This window comes from Schistocerca americana, chromosome 10, assembly GCF_021461395.2.
Source record: "Schistocerca americana isolate TAMUIC-IGC-003095 chromosome 10, iqSchAmer2.1, whole genome shotgun sequence".
NCBI lineage: Eukaryota > Metazoa > Arthropoda > Insecta > Orthoptera > Acrididae > Schistocerca > Schistocerca americana.
Window position 1 is genome coordinate 110541439 of NC_060128.1, and position 16501 is coordinate 110557939.

Consider the following 16501-nt stretch of genomic DNA (forward strand, 5'->3'; position numbering starts at 1 on the left):
TTTTGCAACATTGTGATAGTAAGCGAGCAAACAGAAGAAAACTGACATCTAGTGGCAATGTATATAAACTAGGCACTGTGTCTGTTACATAAGCTGGGCCGGGGTGCAGTGGTAGGTAGTTTTGACAGTATAATGCTTTGTAATATGTATATTCATTTTGAAACATTCTGTACTCTAAATGTGATGTTAAATACCACTACTCAGTGGATTGTCTGTAGAGCTGTAGAGGGAAGTGAGATACAGTTCTTCAATGCGCTCTCTCTCTCTCTCTCTCTCTCTCTCTCTCTCTCTCTCTCTCTCTCTCTCTCTCTCTCTCTCCCTCCCCCCCCCCCCCCCTCCCCGTATCTGCGTGTGTGTAAGCAAAAAAGTTCATATAGAAATATGGATATTTTTCATTTTCTTTCTTACACACAGTTTATTTTTGTATACCTTTTTGTATTCAGATCTCCAGCTGGGTTCTTATTTTCAAATATTGTTTCCTGTTGGCTAAATGAAATGTGCAGAATGCCTACCATTAACTCTAACACAAGCTCCTGAATTCCACATTTTGGATTGTCTTACTTGCTCCAATACCCCAGATGTCTGCTGTGTCTACTGAAATCCTCCTCGAACATGTTGTCGAAGAACATGAACATTCATTGTAAGTCCTTTAACGCCCCCAAAAAATGAAGGATCAGTGGAGTTGAGATCAGGAGATGGACCAGGACAAGATGTTACTGCTCCAAGATCTATCTGTTTATCTGGGAAACACCGTGTGTGTGAACTGCACCTTCTCACATAAGTGAAGTGAGACGTCTTCCAGCAAAACATTTAAACATTTGGTTAAAAATTAACTGTACGATGCTCCAGTAGGCATTCCACAGAAAGGGAATGGTCCTGCTAATCCCGTGTGCAGTAATGCGAGCCTGTGCATTAATGCTTCTGGTTTCAAAAAACTGCATTACGTAAAAAAATGAGATATATTTGTTAGCCCCCTGATGTATTTATCCATTAGGGATTGTGAAGAAAAAATTGAGATTAATGACAGCATGCACAGACAAATTTCAGCAGTCGCTCATCTTGTACTCTGTATGTGATTGCGGGGGGAAGCTATCCTGACGTGTGGTATCGTGCTGAGTACCCTCTACTGTGCATGTCACATTGTCTTGTAGAGTGTGTATGTAGTTGTAGAATCATTCTGTGTGACCAGTACAGAATCTCAAACATTTTGTAGCAGCACGTGCAGAGACTATACGTTCAGTCCTCGTCACGGAACTTCCCCTTTCTGGCATTCTTTAGCTCGCTCGGTTCCTGTGTCTCAGCTAACTTGTAACATATACTTGCAGTGTTTTGTTAACTGATATTATATACTATTGTTCCTATGTTGGGTTTACTTGCCAGTTCTTGCAACTGTAGTGGTGCTTGGAGTCTCTTGTTAGAGTGGCTCTTCACAAATGTATATAAGAAATGGATATTAAATGTGTGTATCAGTAAAGGGGGCCAGCAGGTACATTTGACCTGGCAGTATTGGCCTTTATAATAGTATTTCTGTGGGCTCACATACAATAACTTGTTTGGTATGTAGTCACTTGCTCTAAAGCTCAGTGCATTTAGCACTAAACTGAACCAATAATTTTACATTCCTATGGGAAGGATGTGTGAATATATGGTAAAGTGAAGTGTTTCTTGTTTCTTACAGTGTACTTTCACCAGTACGTAAGTTCCTAAAGCTTCTGGTGTTTGTTTTATTTATTTATTTGGAAGTAGCATTAAATGGAAGCTAATTATTTTTGATAAAAGGTTTTCATTAAAGTTTTATTTCTGAAAGCACATAAAAGTGTATAATTTTTTATTTTAATAAAAGGATTTTAGTAAAGTTATATTCCTGTACGCATGAACATTTGTATAATTTTTATTTATTAGCATTTCAAACAGCAACTACCTTTAGTTTGCACACCAACCACCACACAAGTTGATCAGCAAATGAGTTTGCGACTGCCTTTTACATAAAGCGTATGGAAGTTACTTTTAACAATGTTTTTATCTACTGTATTTGGTGTTAGCCAGGTATTTGCCTACACGTTAAAATGGGACCTGTAAATTCTGTAATCTAAACTACATACATATAGAGGACACTGCACACCATTATGATGTACTTAAGCTTATACAACTACAGTCTGTTACGATTTGTATGTGTCTCTTGTTGTAATGTATTCTTATGTTTTTAGCACTGAGGATAGCCACACTGTGGTCGAAATCTAGATCTGCGACAGATTACTAGTGACTGACTGCTGTACTTTTTCTCGACTTTAAATATTTCTGTTCTTTTCAGCGTTACAGGACACCATCTAGAAGCAGATCAAGGAGTGTGACTCCACCACACTGGAAACAAGCCCAGAACAGAATTATTAAGTACAGTGAGTACGAGGTGAGTGGATATTGACATAAAGGGTCAGCCATTTCTATCCGCAGCTGTATTGAAACATTCAGATTTCTTACAAACTTTGTGGTACCAGTAGTACAATATTTGTTAAATGTCGTGGGATTAGTTGTGCTGATAAAAGGAATCTCATCCGGAAATATTTGCTCGGTGTTTATTTCCCTAATGTGGATGTCAGGAATAAGTAGTAAAGAGTCCAGCAGTTGATCTGTAACTTACGTATCTTGTTACATTGAGGTGTGACACATCATTCGTAGAACAAGATTTTCCATACTCTCAATATCTAATGGCCGACAGAAGGTGTTTGTGGGATCATGTAGTCAGTTAGTAGGAAACACCCCACTTTTGGGAGGTTTTTTGATGATTTGTGCACTTCCGAATTGTACTGATCCTGTGCTGTCAGCGATGTGAGCGGCGTACTGGCACTTCTGCCTGATGGATGTTGACATTTGCCCTGTGGGGCCGTGAGGCAAAGGTATCGAACACATGTGACTTCTGTGACAACAAAGACATCACACGGTGTCTATGTTCTGTTTTTATCGTTCTGCGTCTCGTATGAGATGATCACATGACAGCATCCAGCTGGAATGTAAAGCATCTGTAGTTGATTCATTAAGAGAAGTTAGACTTGAGCATAATAGGAAATAAATCAGAGCTCAACTTCTCCGAGTGTGTTATTCTAGTGAAATAACACACTTAGAGAAGCTGAATGCAATGTATTTTCTGTAAAGTGCAAGTCTAACTTCTCTTAATGAATCAGCTACACATGCATTACATTCCAGGAAGATGCTGTCATGCATCAGTCTCACACGAGAGTCAGAACAGAGTATCAATGCCGTGATGATTTCTTTGGCTCCATACCGTTGCCTCACAACCCCACAGAGCGAACGGCACCAACCAGCAGATAGAAGCACCTGTCGGCAGCTCGCATCGCCGATTGCAGAGGATTGGTACAATTCCGATCTGCAAAAACTGTCGAAAAACCTCCCGATAGTGGGGTGCTTCCTACTAACTGACTACATTATCCCACAAACAGCTTCTGTGGGCCAATGTATATAATGTCTGTGGAACATCTGTGAATGTCATGTTACACCTCATATTCTCTCACTGAGATGAAAGACTCCATGCTCATAAAATTAGTTCTAAAAGTTCCACACAATTGCAATGAATATAAATTTTCAAACACTTTTGTAATTTTACAACTCTACAAAATATTAAGGTTCTTTGCAGTTAAGTTTCCCTCTAGGACTTTGCATAATGTTCCACTCAACTCGTCTCATTTTCAACAGTTACCTCCCATCATTACTTTACCCAACACCAAGTAACATACAGATCCGGTCCCTATGGGTCTCTCGTACAGTTTCCTTTTTCATTACAGTATTTATCACCGTATAATTTCACCTCTGCTCTTACTCGAGCTACATGATCTCTAATTTCCTTAGGTATGGGCATTCCAACATGCACAAACATTTCTGTAAGTTCCTCGATATATTGCACCAGACTATCTATCTTGCTTTCTTTTCTGTATACAGCTGACACCAGTGTACTGTCACGTTCTCCAGGTCTTGGCAGAGATATTTGTATCATGTTTACTAACTTTTTTAAATTACTTCTCTTAATTCATTCATTTACTTGAAGAGAGATTCTTGGATTGAAATAAACAATCTATTTAATTATTCTTAACCTCAGATACTTGCTTCCCTAAACCATAGTAGAAATGTACCCATATTTATGAAGTTTAAGCAGCCTAGTCCATACCACACTACACTAGCCTGGAGAATGCGCCCATAACATCAGCATCCTTCTTGTGCACGTTTACACCTCATTCTAAGGGCAGATACTTCTCAGTTATCTTTCGATTTGAGATGTCAGTGTCCCTTTATAACTCCTTCATAAAAGCAGTACAGGTCCATTCTTTTTCAGATATATCCGACTGAAGGTGTAAGTCATTCTTTCTGTAGGTCCATTAACCCTTTATCTTCCTAACGTATTGCCTTCGGGCGTACCACATCATCACTTTTCAATTCCTATACAAAGTATCGTACCCTATCCTCTTCTGAGATGATGACGTTACTCCTGTCTTGACTCCAGTGATCATTACCTTGCATACATTCTTGCCTTTCTCAAGCCTTGCCTTACATAAATACTTACACCTCTTCACAGTAGAGGTTGAATATCTTTGTTGTATGCTTCTCCTCACGCAGTACATTCTGCCAGTAACTATTCCACCCGTTTATCTTGGTCTGTGGTCATTGTATTTGAACTTCTTTTTCACCCTTTCCCTATTTTGAATCTAACTTGTTACAGGTACTTATCAGAATAAATACTAAGTGGTACATGTCTGCAGTTCTTCTGTGTTCCCACTGTTACCATAATTGATGTGTGATGTGTGCACATTCTTTCATCTCCTTTCCCGTTGATATGCTGTACGAACCCTTTCCCCGACAACATGTGACACATAATTATCAGTCATAAAAGTTTGTCATGTTAGCTGGTATACCTTTTCAATATACATCAGTTATTGCACGTTAATAAAAAAAAAAAAAAAAACCATTCATACACAATATGTAACACACAGATTTGAAATGACTCACAAGTTTTAACTAGTATAAATGTTATCCATATGTATATGAGGTATCATTTTATGAGTGAGTGATTGTGTGTACTCTTGTACACAACATACACACTCTGGTCTGACTTGTGTGTTTCATACAATAGTTGGAACTTTATTAGTGGCAACTATTTCTTTATGGCTCGTACAAAATAGATACATGCTTTAAAGTTTTACTGACCTTAAAAGTAGTCAACAGCATTGTGTATAACCTGTTGCCAGCGATGTGGAAGTCGTAGGATACTCTTAGTAGTGGCAGTTGTGTTGACAGTTTGAGCGCCGCCATCTATTGCTCGATGAATTTGTAGCAGTTCTGAAGTGAATGCTGTGAAGAGTTTCCTTCAGTTTAGAAATCAAGTTTAACTTGCAAGGGCTTAAGTCAGGGGAGTGCAGTAGGTGGTACAGCACTTAGCAGCCCCATCAGTCAAACAAATCAGTAACATCTCGCACTGTCCGTTTTTGGAACACAACCTACAACCAGCTTAGAGACAGAAGTGATGACACTTTCTGCAGGTCCTGACCATCATTTTGCAGGACAATGCTCAAGCACGTACAGTGCAAGCTGTTACTGATTTGTTTGACCGATGGGGCTGCTAAGTGCTATACCACCTACTGCACTCTCCTGACTTAAGCCCTCGTAAGTTCAACTTTATTTCTAAACTGAAGGAAACACTTCACGGCATTTTCTTCAGAACTGCTACAAATTTGTTGGGCAATAGACCACGCCGCTCGAACTGTCAACACAACTGGCACTGCTAAGAGTATCCTACAACTTCCACATCGCTGGCAACGGGCTGTACACAATGCAGGTGACTACTTTGAAGGTCAGTAAAACTTTGAAAGACATATCTATTTTGTACGAGCTGTAAACAAATTGTTGCCATTATTAAAGTTCCAGCCCTCGTATATCTAATTGTGGAATAGGATAGTTAAGATAATAACTTTCATAAGATTATAGGATAAAAAAAAGAATCAAAAAGCTGTTTTACATTAAATGAAAGCATAAATAATAGAGCCGTTAACTCGGGGCCTGACAGACGTCATCCTGCTGAACTTGCTTAGAAAGCTGGTTTTCCTGAAGATTTAAATTGTTTTATTGTATAAATATTACATAGACCTTTATCTTGACCTGTTGTTTGTCTACGAGATATACTGCTTTTGCATGTGTTATACTCAGTCTTGTACGGTCCACTCGTCTACCAGTATTTGCTTTTTGATTGTTTCCTAAAGTCTTCCCACAATTTAAAATCCTTGCTATCGACTTTTCCCTATTTCGCAGTGTCCCTGACTAAATAACTGAGTGCAGAATTTATTTTTCCATGCTGCGTATATACAGTCTGGCGCTTGAAGTACAGTAATATGTCTGTGTGCCACGCTTTAACTTCCTACCCTGATAATGAGTGAGGTGCCATATCGGTTAAGACCCTGGAGCAAGAATACAGCTAGCCTAAATATCTTAGTACTAGTGTGGGAACTGTTACTCAGCTCAGGTTCCCTGCTCATCCTTGATCAGTCCAATCTGTAATGACGTAGTGATCAGCAGAATGTTAAACCTGGACCTTTCTTCCTTATCGCATTGACGTGAATATAACAAGAGGACACTATTTGTACAGACTGCGGTGCTCTTATCATTAAAATTAAATATGGTTAGCCATTTCAGTGACTTGATCAACAATTTCAAATTTCATGCACTTGTGTACTCTAGATGGCACATACATATTCCTCACAGCCCTTCCCCCACCTTTTTTATCCTTCAACATCCACTGTATGGCTTATAGTTGGATGCTCAAAGAATTTCATTACCTTACTTCAGCAGTGGTACTGTTGAGCCTTCCTTCTTTTCCCCCAGGCCATATTCATCTGCCATTTTTCCTGCTCCTCATTTTCCTTATTCCACATTAGCCATTAAAATACGCTAATGTGACATACACATTATACTGCAGGAATAAATGAAGTGAGATTATCAGAGGAAGAATGTTTAAAGTCTTGATGATGTTGGGAAAATATTCGACACACGTACTAGAAGATTCTTTGGAAATCCGCAGAAGAATGAGGTGGTAGTAATTGCTGTACTTTCTAAAGTATAGCAATTGACAGTGTTCAATAGCAGTCCACAAACTTAGTAATGAAAAGTTCTCATCTTCTGCTGAGAGGGTGGTGAATCCAGATTATGTTCTTTGCTTTACTCACTTTTTCCACTTACGTTAAGCTATTAACATTTGCTTTGCTTTCTCCTTTGAACTCCGGAGTTGTTGTGACTGGCAGAGCAGTTAATTGTTGTATAGGACGACATGAAGTTTTTTAATAGCATAACAGCATATGCCATTTTATTTTGAAAAGAGTTGTTGTTGTTGTTGTTGTTGGTGGTGGTGGTGGTGGTGGTGGTGGTGGTGGTGGTCTTCAGTCCAAAAACTGGTTTCATGCAGCTCTCCATGCTCCTCTATCCTGTGCAAACCTACCCATCTCCAAGTAACTGCAACCTTCATCCTTCTGAATCTGCTTAGTGTATTCATCTCTTGGTCTCCCTCTACGATTATGACCCCCCACGCTTCCCTCCAGTACTAAACTGGTGATCCCTTTATGCCTCAGAATGTGTCCTACCCACTGATCCCTTCTTCTAGTCAAGTTGTGCCACAAATTCCTCTTCTCCCAATTTTATTGAGTACCTCCTCATTAGTTATGTGATCTACCCGTCTAATCTTCAGCATTCCTCTGCAGTACCACAAGCTTGTATTTTCTTCTTGTCTAAACTGTTTATTGTCTTCATTTCACTTCCATACAGGGCTACACTCCATACAATTACTTTTAGAAAGGACTTCTTGATGTTTACTTCTATGCTGGATGTTAAGAAATATCTCTTCTTCAGAAACACTTTCCTTGCCATTATCAGCCTAAATTTTCTATCCTACAAACTTCAACCATAACCAGTTATTTTGCTTCCAAAATAACAAAACTCATATACTACTGTAAGTGTTCCATTTCCTAATCTAATTCCTTCAACATCACCTGATTAAATTTGGCTACATTCCATTACCTTTGTTCCACTTTTGTTGAGGTTCATCTTATATCTTTCTTTAGACACTGTCCATTCCATTCAGCTGCTCTTCCAACTCCTTTGCTGCCGCTGTCAGAACTACGTCATCGGCAAACATGGATTTCAATTCCTACTCCATTTTTTTTCCTTTATTGTTCGCTCAAGATACAGGTTCAATAACATTGGGGATAGTCTGCAACCCTGTCTCACTCCCTTCTCAACCACTGCTTCCCTTTCATGCCCCTCGACTCTTACATCTGCCATCTGATTTCTGTACAAATTGTAAATAGCCTTTCGCTCTCTGAATTTTACCTCCTGCCACCTGTAGAATTTGAAGGACAGTATCCCGCTCAACATTATCAAAAGTTTTCTGTAAGTCTACAAATGCTATACATGTAGGTTTGCCTTTCCTTAACTTGTCTTCTGTGAGAAGTCGTAGGGTTGGTATTGCCTCACATGTTCCTACATTTCTACAGAGTCCAAACTATTCTTCCCTGAGGTGGCTTCTACCAGTTTTTCCATTCTTCTGTAATGGATTCGTGTTAGTATTTTGCGACTGTGACTTATGAAACTGATTGTTTGATAATTTTCAGCACCTGCTTTCTTTGGAATTGGAATTGTTATATTCTTCTTGAAGTCTGAGGGTATTTTGCCAGTCTCAGACAAGGTGTTCACCAGATGGAAGATTTTTGTCATGGCTGGCTCTCCTAAGGCTATCAGTAACTCTTGACGGAATGTTGTCTACTCGTGCGGCCTTGTTTCGACTTAGGTCTTTCGGTGTTTTATCAAATTCTTCACAAAGTTTCATATCTCCATTATCATGCTCATCTATGTCTCCTTCCATTTCCAAATATTGCCTTTCTTTCTATAGACTCGCTATATACTCCTTCCACCTTTCTGCTTTCACTTCTTTGTTTAGGACTGGTTTTCTATCTAAGCTCTTGGTATTCACGTAGCTGCTTCTCTTTTCTCCAAATGTCTCTTTAATTTTCCTGTAGGTAGCCTCTAGTGATGTATGCTGCTACATCCTGACATTCTTCCTCTAGCCATTCTTGCTTAGCCGTTTTACACTTCTTGTTGATCTCATTTTTTAGATGTTTATATTCCCTTTTGCTTGCTCCATTTATTGAATTTTTATATTTCCTCCTCTCATTGATTAAATTCATTAACCCTTGTCTTGCCAAAGTATTTCTACTAGCCTCGTCTTTTTACCTACTTGATCCTCTGCTGTCTTCACTATTTCATCTCTCAAAACTACCTATTCTTCTTCTACTGTATTCCTTTCCCCCTGTCCTTGTCAGTAGTTCCCTAATGTTCCCTCTGAATGTGTCTACAATCTCCAGTTCTTTCAGATTATCCAGGTCCATCTTAAATTCCTGCCTTTTTGCGGTTTCTTCAGTTTTAATCTGCAATTCATAACCAATAAATTGTGGTCAGTCCACATCTGCCCCTGGAAATGTCCTACAATTTAAAACCTGGTTCTAAAATGTGTCTTGGAAATGAAATGAAGTCCCATGCGTCTTTACAGAGCGTAGGGGAACGATGCGGGAGACCCGCACCGCCTTACTAGGCGAGGTCTTAATGGAGGTGGTTTGCTGTTGCCTTCCTCTGACTGTAATGGGGATGGATGATGATGATGATGATGATGATGATGATGATGATGATGACGACGACACAACACCCAGACATCTCGAGGCAGGAAAAATCCCTGACTCCGCCGGGAATCGAACCCGGGACTGCGTGCTCGGGAAGCGAGAACGCTACCGCGAGACCACGAGTGGCGGACAAAATGTGTGTTACCATTATATAATTGATATGAAACCTTCCGGTGTCCCCAGGTGTCTTACACATATACCTTCTTTCATGATACTTAAACCAAGTGTTAGCTATGATTAAATTATGCTCTACGCATAAGTCTAGCAGGTGGCTTCCTCTTTCATTCCTTTTCCCCCAGTCCATATTCATCTTCCATTTTTCCTGCTCCTCATTTTGCTTCTTTCGAATTCCAGTCCCCCATGACTATTACATTTTTGTCTCTCTTAGCTATCTGAATAATTTTTTTGATCTCATCACACATATCCTCAACCTCGTCCTCTTTTGCGGAGCTAGTTGGCATATAAACTTGTACTACTGTGGTGGGTGTGGGCTTCATGTTTACCTTGGCTGCTATAATGCATTCATTGTGCTGTTTGTAGTGCTTATCTGGATTCCTATTTTTTTTTAATGCATTATTAAACCTAATCGTGCATTACCCCTACTTGATTTTGTATTTATAACTCTGTATTCACCTGACCAGAAGTCCTGTTTATCCTGCCATTGAACTTCAGTAGTTCCCACTATATCTAACTTTAGCCTATCCATTTCCGTTTTTATATTTTCTAACCTACCTGCCCAATTAAGGGACATTGCACACTCCGATCCATAGAATGTCACTTTTGTTTCTCTCGATAACGACATTCTCCTGAGTAGTCCCCGCCCAGAGATCCAAATGGGGGACTGTTAGGAATATTTTACCCAAGAGGATGTCATCATCATTTAGTCATATAGTAGAGCTGCATGCCCCCGGAAAAAATATGACAGTAGTTTCCCTCACTTCCAGCCGTTCACAATACTAGCACAACAAGGCCATTTTGGTTGACGTTAAAAGACCGGATCAGTCAACCATCCAGACTGTTGCCCCTGCAAGTGCTGAAAAGGCTACTGCCCTTCTTCAGGAACTGCACGTTTGTCTGGCCTCTCAACAGATACCCTTCCATTGTGGTTGTACGGCCATCTTTATCACAGAGGCATGCAAGCTTTCCACCAATTGCAAGGTCCATGGTTCATGGGGTGGGGGGACATGTTACACTCCTGTTAATATACACTCATGTTCGGGGAGGGGCAGAATATCTTGAATGAATAGAGGTAAGGACTTAAATATTTGCAGGACATGTACATTATTATGGTCTGCGGAAATGATTGGCGTTTGAACCATGTCCGCCCTTGGGTTGAAAGTGAACATAGATACTGTGGCACAAAAACACCTACTAGTAAAATATGCCTGTGGCTCTCGTTGTCACTATAAACCTAAGGTAATGGATCAGTCTGACTTCAGCAGACATACAGGATGCCTCACAAATGTATGTGTGAAACATACCATCAAATCATTGAGTTTGAAAGAGGGCACATTATTGGCACGAGGGCATATGACAGATCCATGGGATGAAGTGTTTTTGAAGTGCAACAAGTGTGCAGAACATTTCAGGGAAGGCTGTAGAACACCACGGCATGGGTCAGTTCGCACCACCTAGACTGACTACCGAGAAGATCAACACCTCATCCAAGTGGCATCGCAGGACGTATCTGCATCTTACTCAGTTCTGTCACTTGTGGAACAATGCAACACATTGTAGACTATCAGGGGTGACAGTCCGTTGCCGTTTATTACAGCACGGGTTACATGCGCGTTGTCCATTTCTCCGTCTACCTTTGACAAATGTGCTGAAACATGCTAGACAGCAATGGAGTACTGAACGATGTGACTGGGTAGTGGAATGGCATCAAATAGCATTTCTGGCCGAATCCAGGTTCTATTTGTTTGAAAATAGTGGCCACATTTTGGTTCACCACTGACGGGGAGCGACATCACAGTGACTGCTTTCACACAAGACATACAGTGGCAACTCCATGTCTTATGGTGTGGGGTGCTATTGGGTACAACTACAAATCATGGTTGGTGCATGACCAGGACACTGACCAGTGTGACTTATGCAAATGACATTGTGTGACCTGTAGCCGTATTCTTTCTGTACAACAACCCAGATGCTATTTTCCAGCCAGACAATGCACGGCCACATGTGCTTTCTTGGTGGTGTCACAGGATGTCAGCCTTTTGCCCTCCCCCCCCCCCCCCCCCCCCTCCTCCCGTCTTCCAGATCACCAGTCATGTCACCAATCGAAAAAGTGTGGAATATGGTGAAACGACAGGTGCAGCGCTGTGCCCAATGTCAACCATGACAGATGATCTTTGGAAACCGGTGAATGCAGCATGGGCGGCTGTACCACAGGATGCCATTCACACCTTATACGCATTGGTACACTCACGTGGACCCTGTGCCTACTAGGCAACAGGACACATGCTGAACCGAGGTGATGAAATGATAATTGTTTCTGCTGAACATACTAATGTACATGTCCTGTGAAAATGGTCATCATATCTCTAGTCGTTCAAGGTGTTCTGTTTTTTTCTGAACATGAGTGTATTTCAGAAGTGACAAATTTAAGGATTGCCCACATAAGTAAAATTTTTGTAAATGTTTAAACATTTGGAAGTGTTCAATTGTTGCTATTAAGCTTCTCAAATACCATAAAGAAATGAGTACATAATTTAATTTTATTTGTAGTTGTTAATATTGAAGCTGTGACTGAGTCACATTCGTATAAAGGAGGGAAAAACTTCTGCCTTAAGATGATCTGCATTCCACACTTTAAAAAGTGCAATGTATTTTTTGAATTCTGAAGGCCACATTTAGATGCTTATCGTCACTGTTGTTATTATTTACACATAGCAATTCTGGACAGTCAGTCGTATTAGTTGTACGGTCTCAAAGTGAGGGTAATCGACACAGTAAACTGAAGATGGTGCACATTTTGTGGGTTTTTTACACGAGTCAACTATTTAAGTAGCTGTGTGTGAGACAAAAATATAAAATTGCTGAAAGTGGAACCAGGGCAGTGGGAACGTCTACGCATCGATAATGGCGCATCAGTGTCGAACATTTAAGGTGGGCCTACAGATCTTGAAATACACCTCACTTTTTAATAAGAACCACAATTTGTGACTGAGGTTGAAAGTTTTTCTTTGACATTTAATGAATAATCTTTTGGATTTAAAAGTATGTCTTCAAAGAGACAGTGTCAGTTAAGTAAAACATTTGCTGAAGTTATATTTCACTGCCTAGCCTCTGAACTCCTTTCCTCAGAGGTGTTCCTTAATTTCTGAAACTGCCATTTACAGGAAGCTTAAAACTTCACAGACCATCTCTGGCGACAGCCTGTGTTAGACTCATCAACTTTATTGTAAAACTACCATTACAGTGGAGCTCAGCAAAAGACTTCTTTCACGCATAATCCCACCCCATTCTGTCTGACAGGCATCAAAATTGGTGTTGTGAATGGCTGTTCAGATTCCCAATTTTCCTAAGTTGGTTAAAGTTCCTTTTAAAAGGCGCAGTCGATTTCCTTCTCCAAATCAGTCTCGGACACTGTCATGGTGTCAAACAGTAATCTTTCTTCCTTCCTTCCTTATATCTGAATTGTTCCAAAGATTATTAATACTACATTTACAGGGGACTCTTTGATAGATATCATAATCTCCAAAATTACGATATTAATAGCACTTACAAGTAACTGTGATACATATTCAGTTTGTCTGTTTTCAGAAAATGGAGCAAGAACGTAAGAAGCGCGAGGAAGAGATCAAGCGACGTGAGGAAGAGAGGCGTAAGAGGCACATGGAGCGAGAGCAGAAAATCATGGAGGAGGAAGAGGAAGCAGGGGCTAGGAAGGTCCCATCGGCAGCAGCCTTCAGGTGCTCATAGAGAACAGTCTGGAATGTTTAGCACAAGTGTCAGATATAAGCTTTCTGTCATATTACATTTGTCTCGCCTTCATACTATATGTACTAAGAAGAAAGGTTGTCTTGAGGTCAACGAAAAAATTTCCCAGCCTGTTAACGAAGACTGTATTTCTTTAGATGTAGTTTCCTGACCCATACATGGTAAAACAATTGTTACACTAACAGCAGTAGCATTCTTATTTTGCTTCCTCTGTGGTACCTTCGCTTCGTGTATCTCGGTGGTAATGTAAGAATACCTTTCAGAAATCTGGGAAGGTGCACAGTATCTGACAAATGGATAGTGAGAGGAAAAAGTTAGATGAGAGCAGATGTTCCCGAACTTTTTCCGATTCTTTGAAATGAGGTGGTGGTTGGTGTGGTAAAAAGGAAAGTGAGTATATGTGAAAAGTTTTTCCTCTCGATGTGTAATTTGTGTGAAAGGATGTCTAAAATAATGGCAAGGTCTTCCAAATCATTTGAGGCTGTTCAGGGGAACAGGAATATTGCAGGAAGTCAGCAATAAGTGTAGAAGACCCTGCAACAGGAGAAATGACACACATCCCCGGTTGCAGAAACGGTTCAGTAAGAGCTGCAGTAATGGGTGTCGAGTTCGCACAGTCTTGTGAGAGTTCTTAGATGAGCGAGTGTCTGAAGTATGTGACATCTGTAAACGACACAGGTTGTATGCTTACCACACTTACTTCCAGCTTGAATCAGCAGTACTGCCTGGAAACATTAAAACCAAATTGTTTTGAATGTAAATAGTGATGTGCACTACTGACTGTAAGGGCAGATGAAATAGCACATAATTTCATGAAGCCTCTTTGCATTCTGTGAGCAGACTTTCAGTACGGAGTAAAAGTTGTGGCCACATCTCGGGAAGAAAAGAAAATCCGGGACTTGAAGGTAACGAAGTCCATATTGTACGTTCTGCTCAGAAAGGCATACAGTTTTATTATAAGCTCTGAATGCTACAAATGTGACTGAATAGTACAAATAACATAGCTAGACATCGGCATTTCTGGCACATAAGCTGCTTTTGTGGTAATATAGTTTTCGGTTCCTTTGTGGGTGGATTGTGGTGAGACCGGAAACCATTGGAATGCTAGATTTCAGTGGCTGCCCTCGAACTCTGCCATCAGGGTGAATGCCAACCTCGATAACTCTTTCACTAGCTGCTATGCAGATACCTGCAGGATACAAACAACCACCATCGCCAGTTGTAGCACAGACAGTTGTCCCCTTTATAACTTTTCACCTAGAACACTTCTTCACACGGTCCATCGTTTTTGAGGTAATTAGTTCTCTTAGGTTAAAACAAAAACCTGTAAATAATCTCTCTCTCTCTCTCTCTCTCTCTCTCTCTCTCTCTCTCTCTCTCTCTCTCTCTCTCTCTTTCTCTCTAGCATAAATGCTGGGCTGCAGGGTTTGTGTAATTTCTGTCCTTAATCATTAGAAAAGTAATTTTTGTATGTATTTAAGGATAACTTTCACATCTTTTTGTTCATATTTGTCTGTTCATTAAAAATTCTGCAATTTTACGTTTTGGAAATGTATGAAGAAGTAGAACAGCAGGGAATACAGAATCTTCCTTATGAAGTAGTGCTTACTAAATGGCAGCACCGAAAAGGCAATAAAATATTTTTATTTGTGGTGCACATTTGATGTTAACCTGAAATCTAAGAAACATCATCTCCTCCATAGCTTTCATTTTTATAAGCCCCAAAATGACGCACACATGGCTGCCAGAGTAGGTTTGTCATATGCAAACTGTGCAACATCCTTGTGATATTTGTGTGTTTCCTTAACCTGTTTGTACTGTATAATTTTTAACTTTTTTGATGACTCCTGTGACAAAAATTGGATTGTATATTTTTAAAGGGGCTTAAGTCTACAGACACACTTTTGGGAAATTGAGAGAAATGTTTAATAATGTTATATGGTGATCTTTATTGGAATTGTTATGTTGTATGATGAAAATGTGTTTGTCATGCAAGAGATTGAGTGTTTTTTTATGGTAATGAAATTAATCATTACAAGCTGGAAACTGAAAACTGATGTCTTGGGTTGTACAAGGTACTGAAATCTCTCTCTCTCTCTCTCTCTCTCTCTCTCTCTCTCTCTCTCTCTCTCTCTCCTCTCCCCCCCCCCCCTCCCTCCCTCCCTCCCTCCCTCTTTTTTTTAAGTAGTGATATCATCATGCAATCGAGCTCGTACAGTTGTACATTTCACAATACTAATCTATAAAAATCTATTCATTTGCCTTGGCTGTTATTCTATACAGGCTATTTCATAATTTCTTCATAGAAAGGTAGGTTTTTGTCAGGCAGATAACAGAGATTTTCAAAGTCCCGATTGTATTAGGCTTCATTGGAAACATTCCTGATGCACAAGCTAGTTTTCTAGCGCTTTCGACGTGTTGTGGAGGAATCTCAGACGGAATATCTGACTAATCAGTCCATTGTTGTAGAAATTGTATCAGAACCCTTTCTTGTGTTATCAAAACCAGAATGTGGAAAGCTATTGATAAACTTTCCTTCATCTTCAATACTTCTGTAAAATGGCTGTTGTCATCACTTGAAGTCTTGTGTTTTAGTAGCGGCAACCCCTCAAGGAGAAATTTGTGTGTTTAGAACTTGTAAGAATCACTTCTTTGGCACCATGCACAGTAAACAGTCTGCCCAGTTTCCTTAGTTTCCTTTTCTTAATGCCAAAATCTCTATCAGAGGGTAAAAAACTGCCTTCTCATTGGAAATTGTCAAATTTCCCACAGTCACTTAATACAACAGAGATATGCTGAGGGTGTGATTCTTATTCTGAGCTTAGCAGTTGTCTGAGATT

At 40.0% G+C, this 16501-nt stretch overlaps 1 protein-coding gene across 2 annotated transcripts in view; it reads left to right on the forward strand.

Moving 5' to 3' along the window:
* LOC124552419 (peptidyl-prolyl cis-trans isomerase G-like) overlaps positions 1 to 16501 on the forward strand; it is a 51612-nt gene that overhangs the window by 24924 nt on the left and 10187 nt on the right. For both annotated transcript variants that reach the window (XM_047126686.1, XM_047126687.1), the window contains 2 exons: positions 2312 to 2407; positions 13485 to 13633. In XM_047126686.1, the coding sequence (XP_046982642.1) occupies positions 2312 to 2407; positions 13485 to 13633 (245 nt within the window). The remainder of the gene's footprint in view (positions 1 to 2311; positions 2408 to 13484; positions 13634 to 16501) is intronic.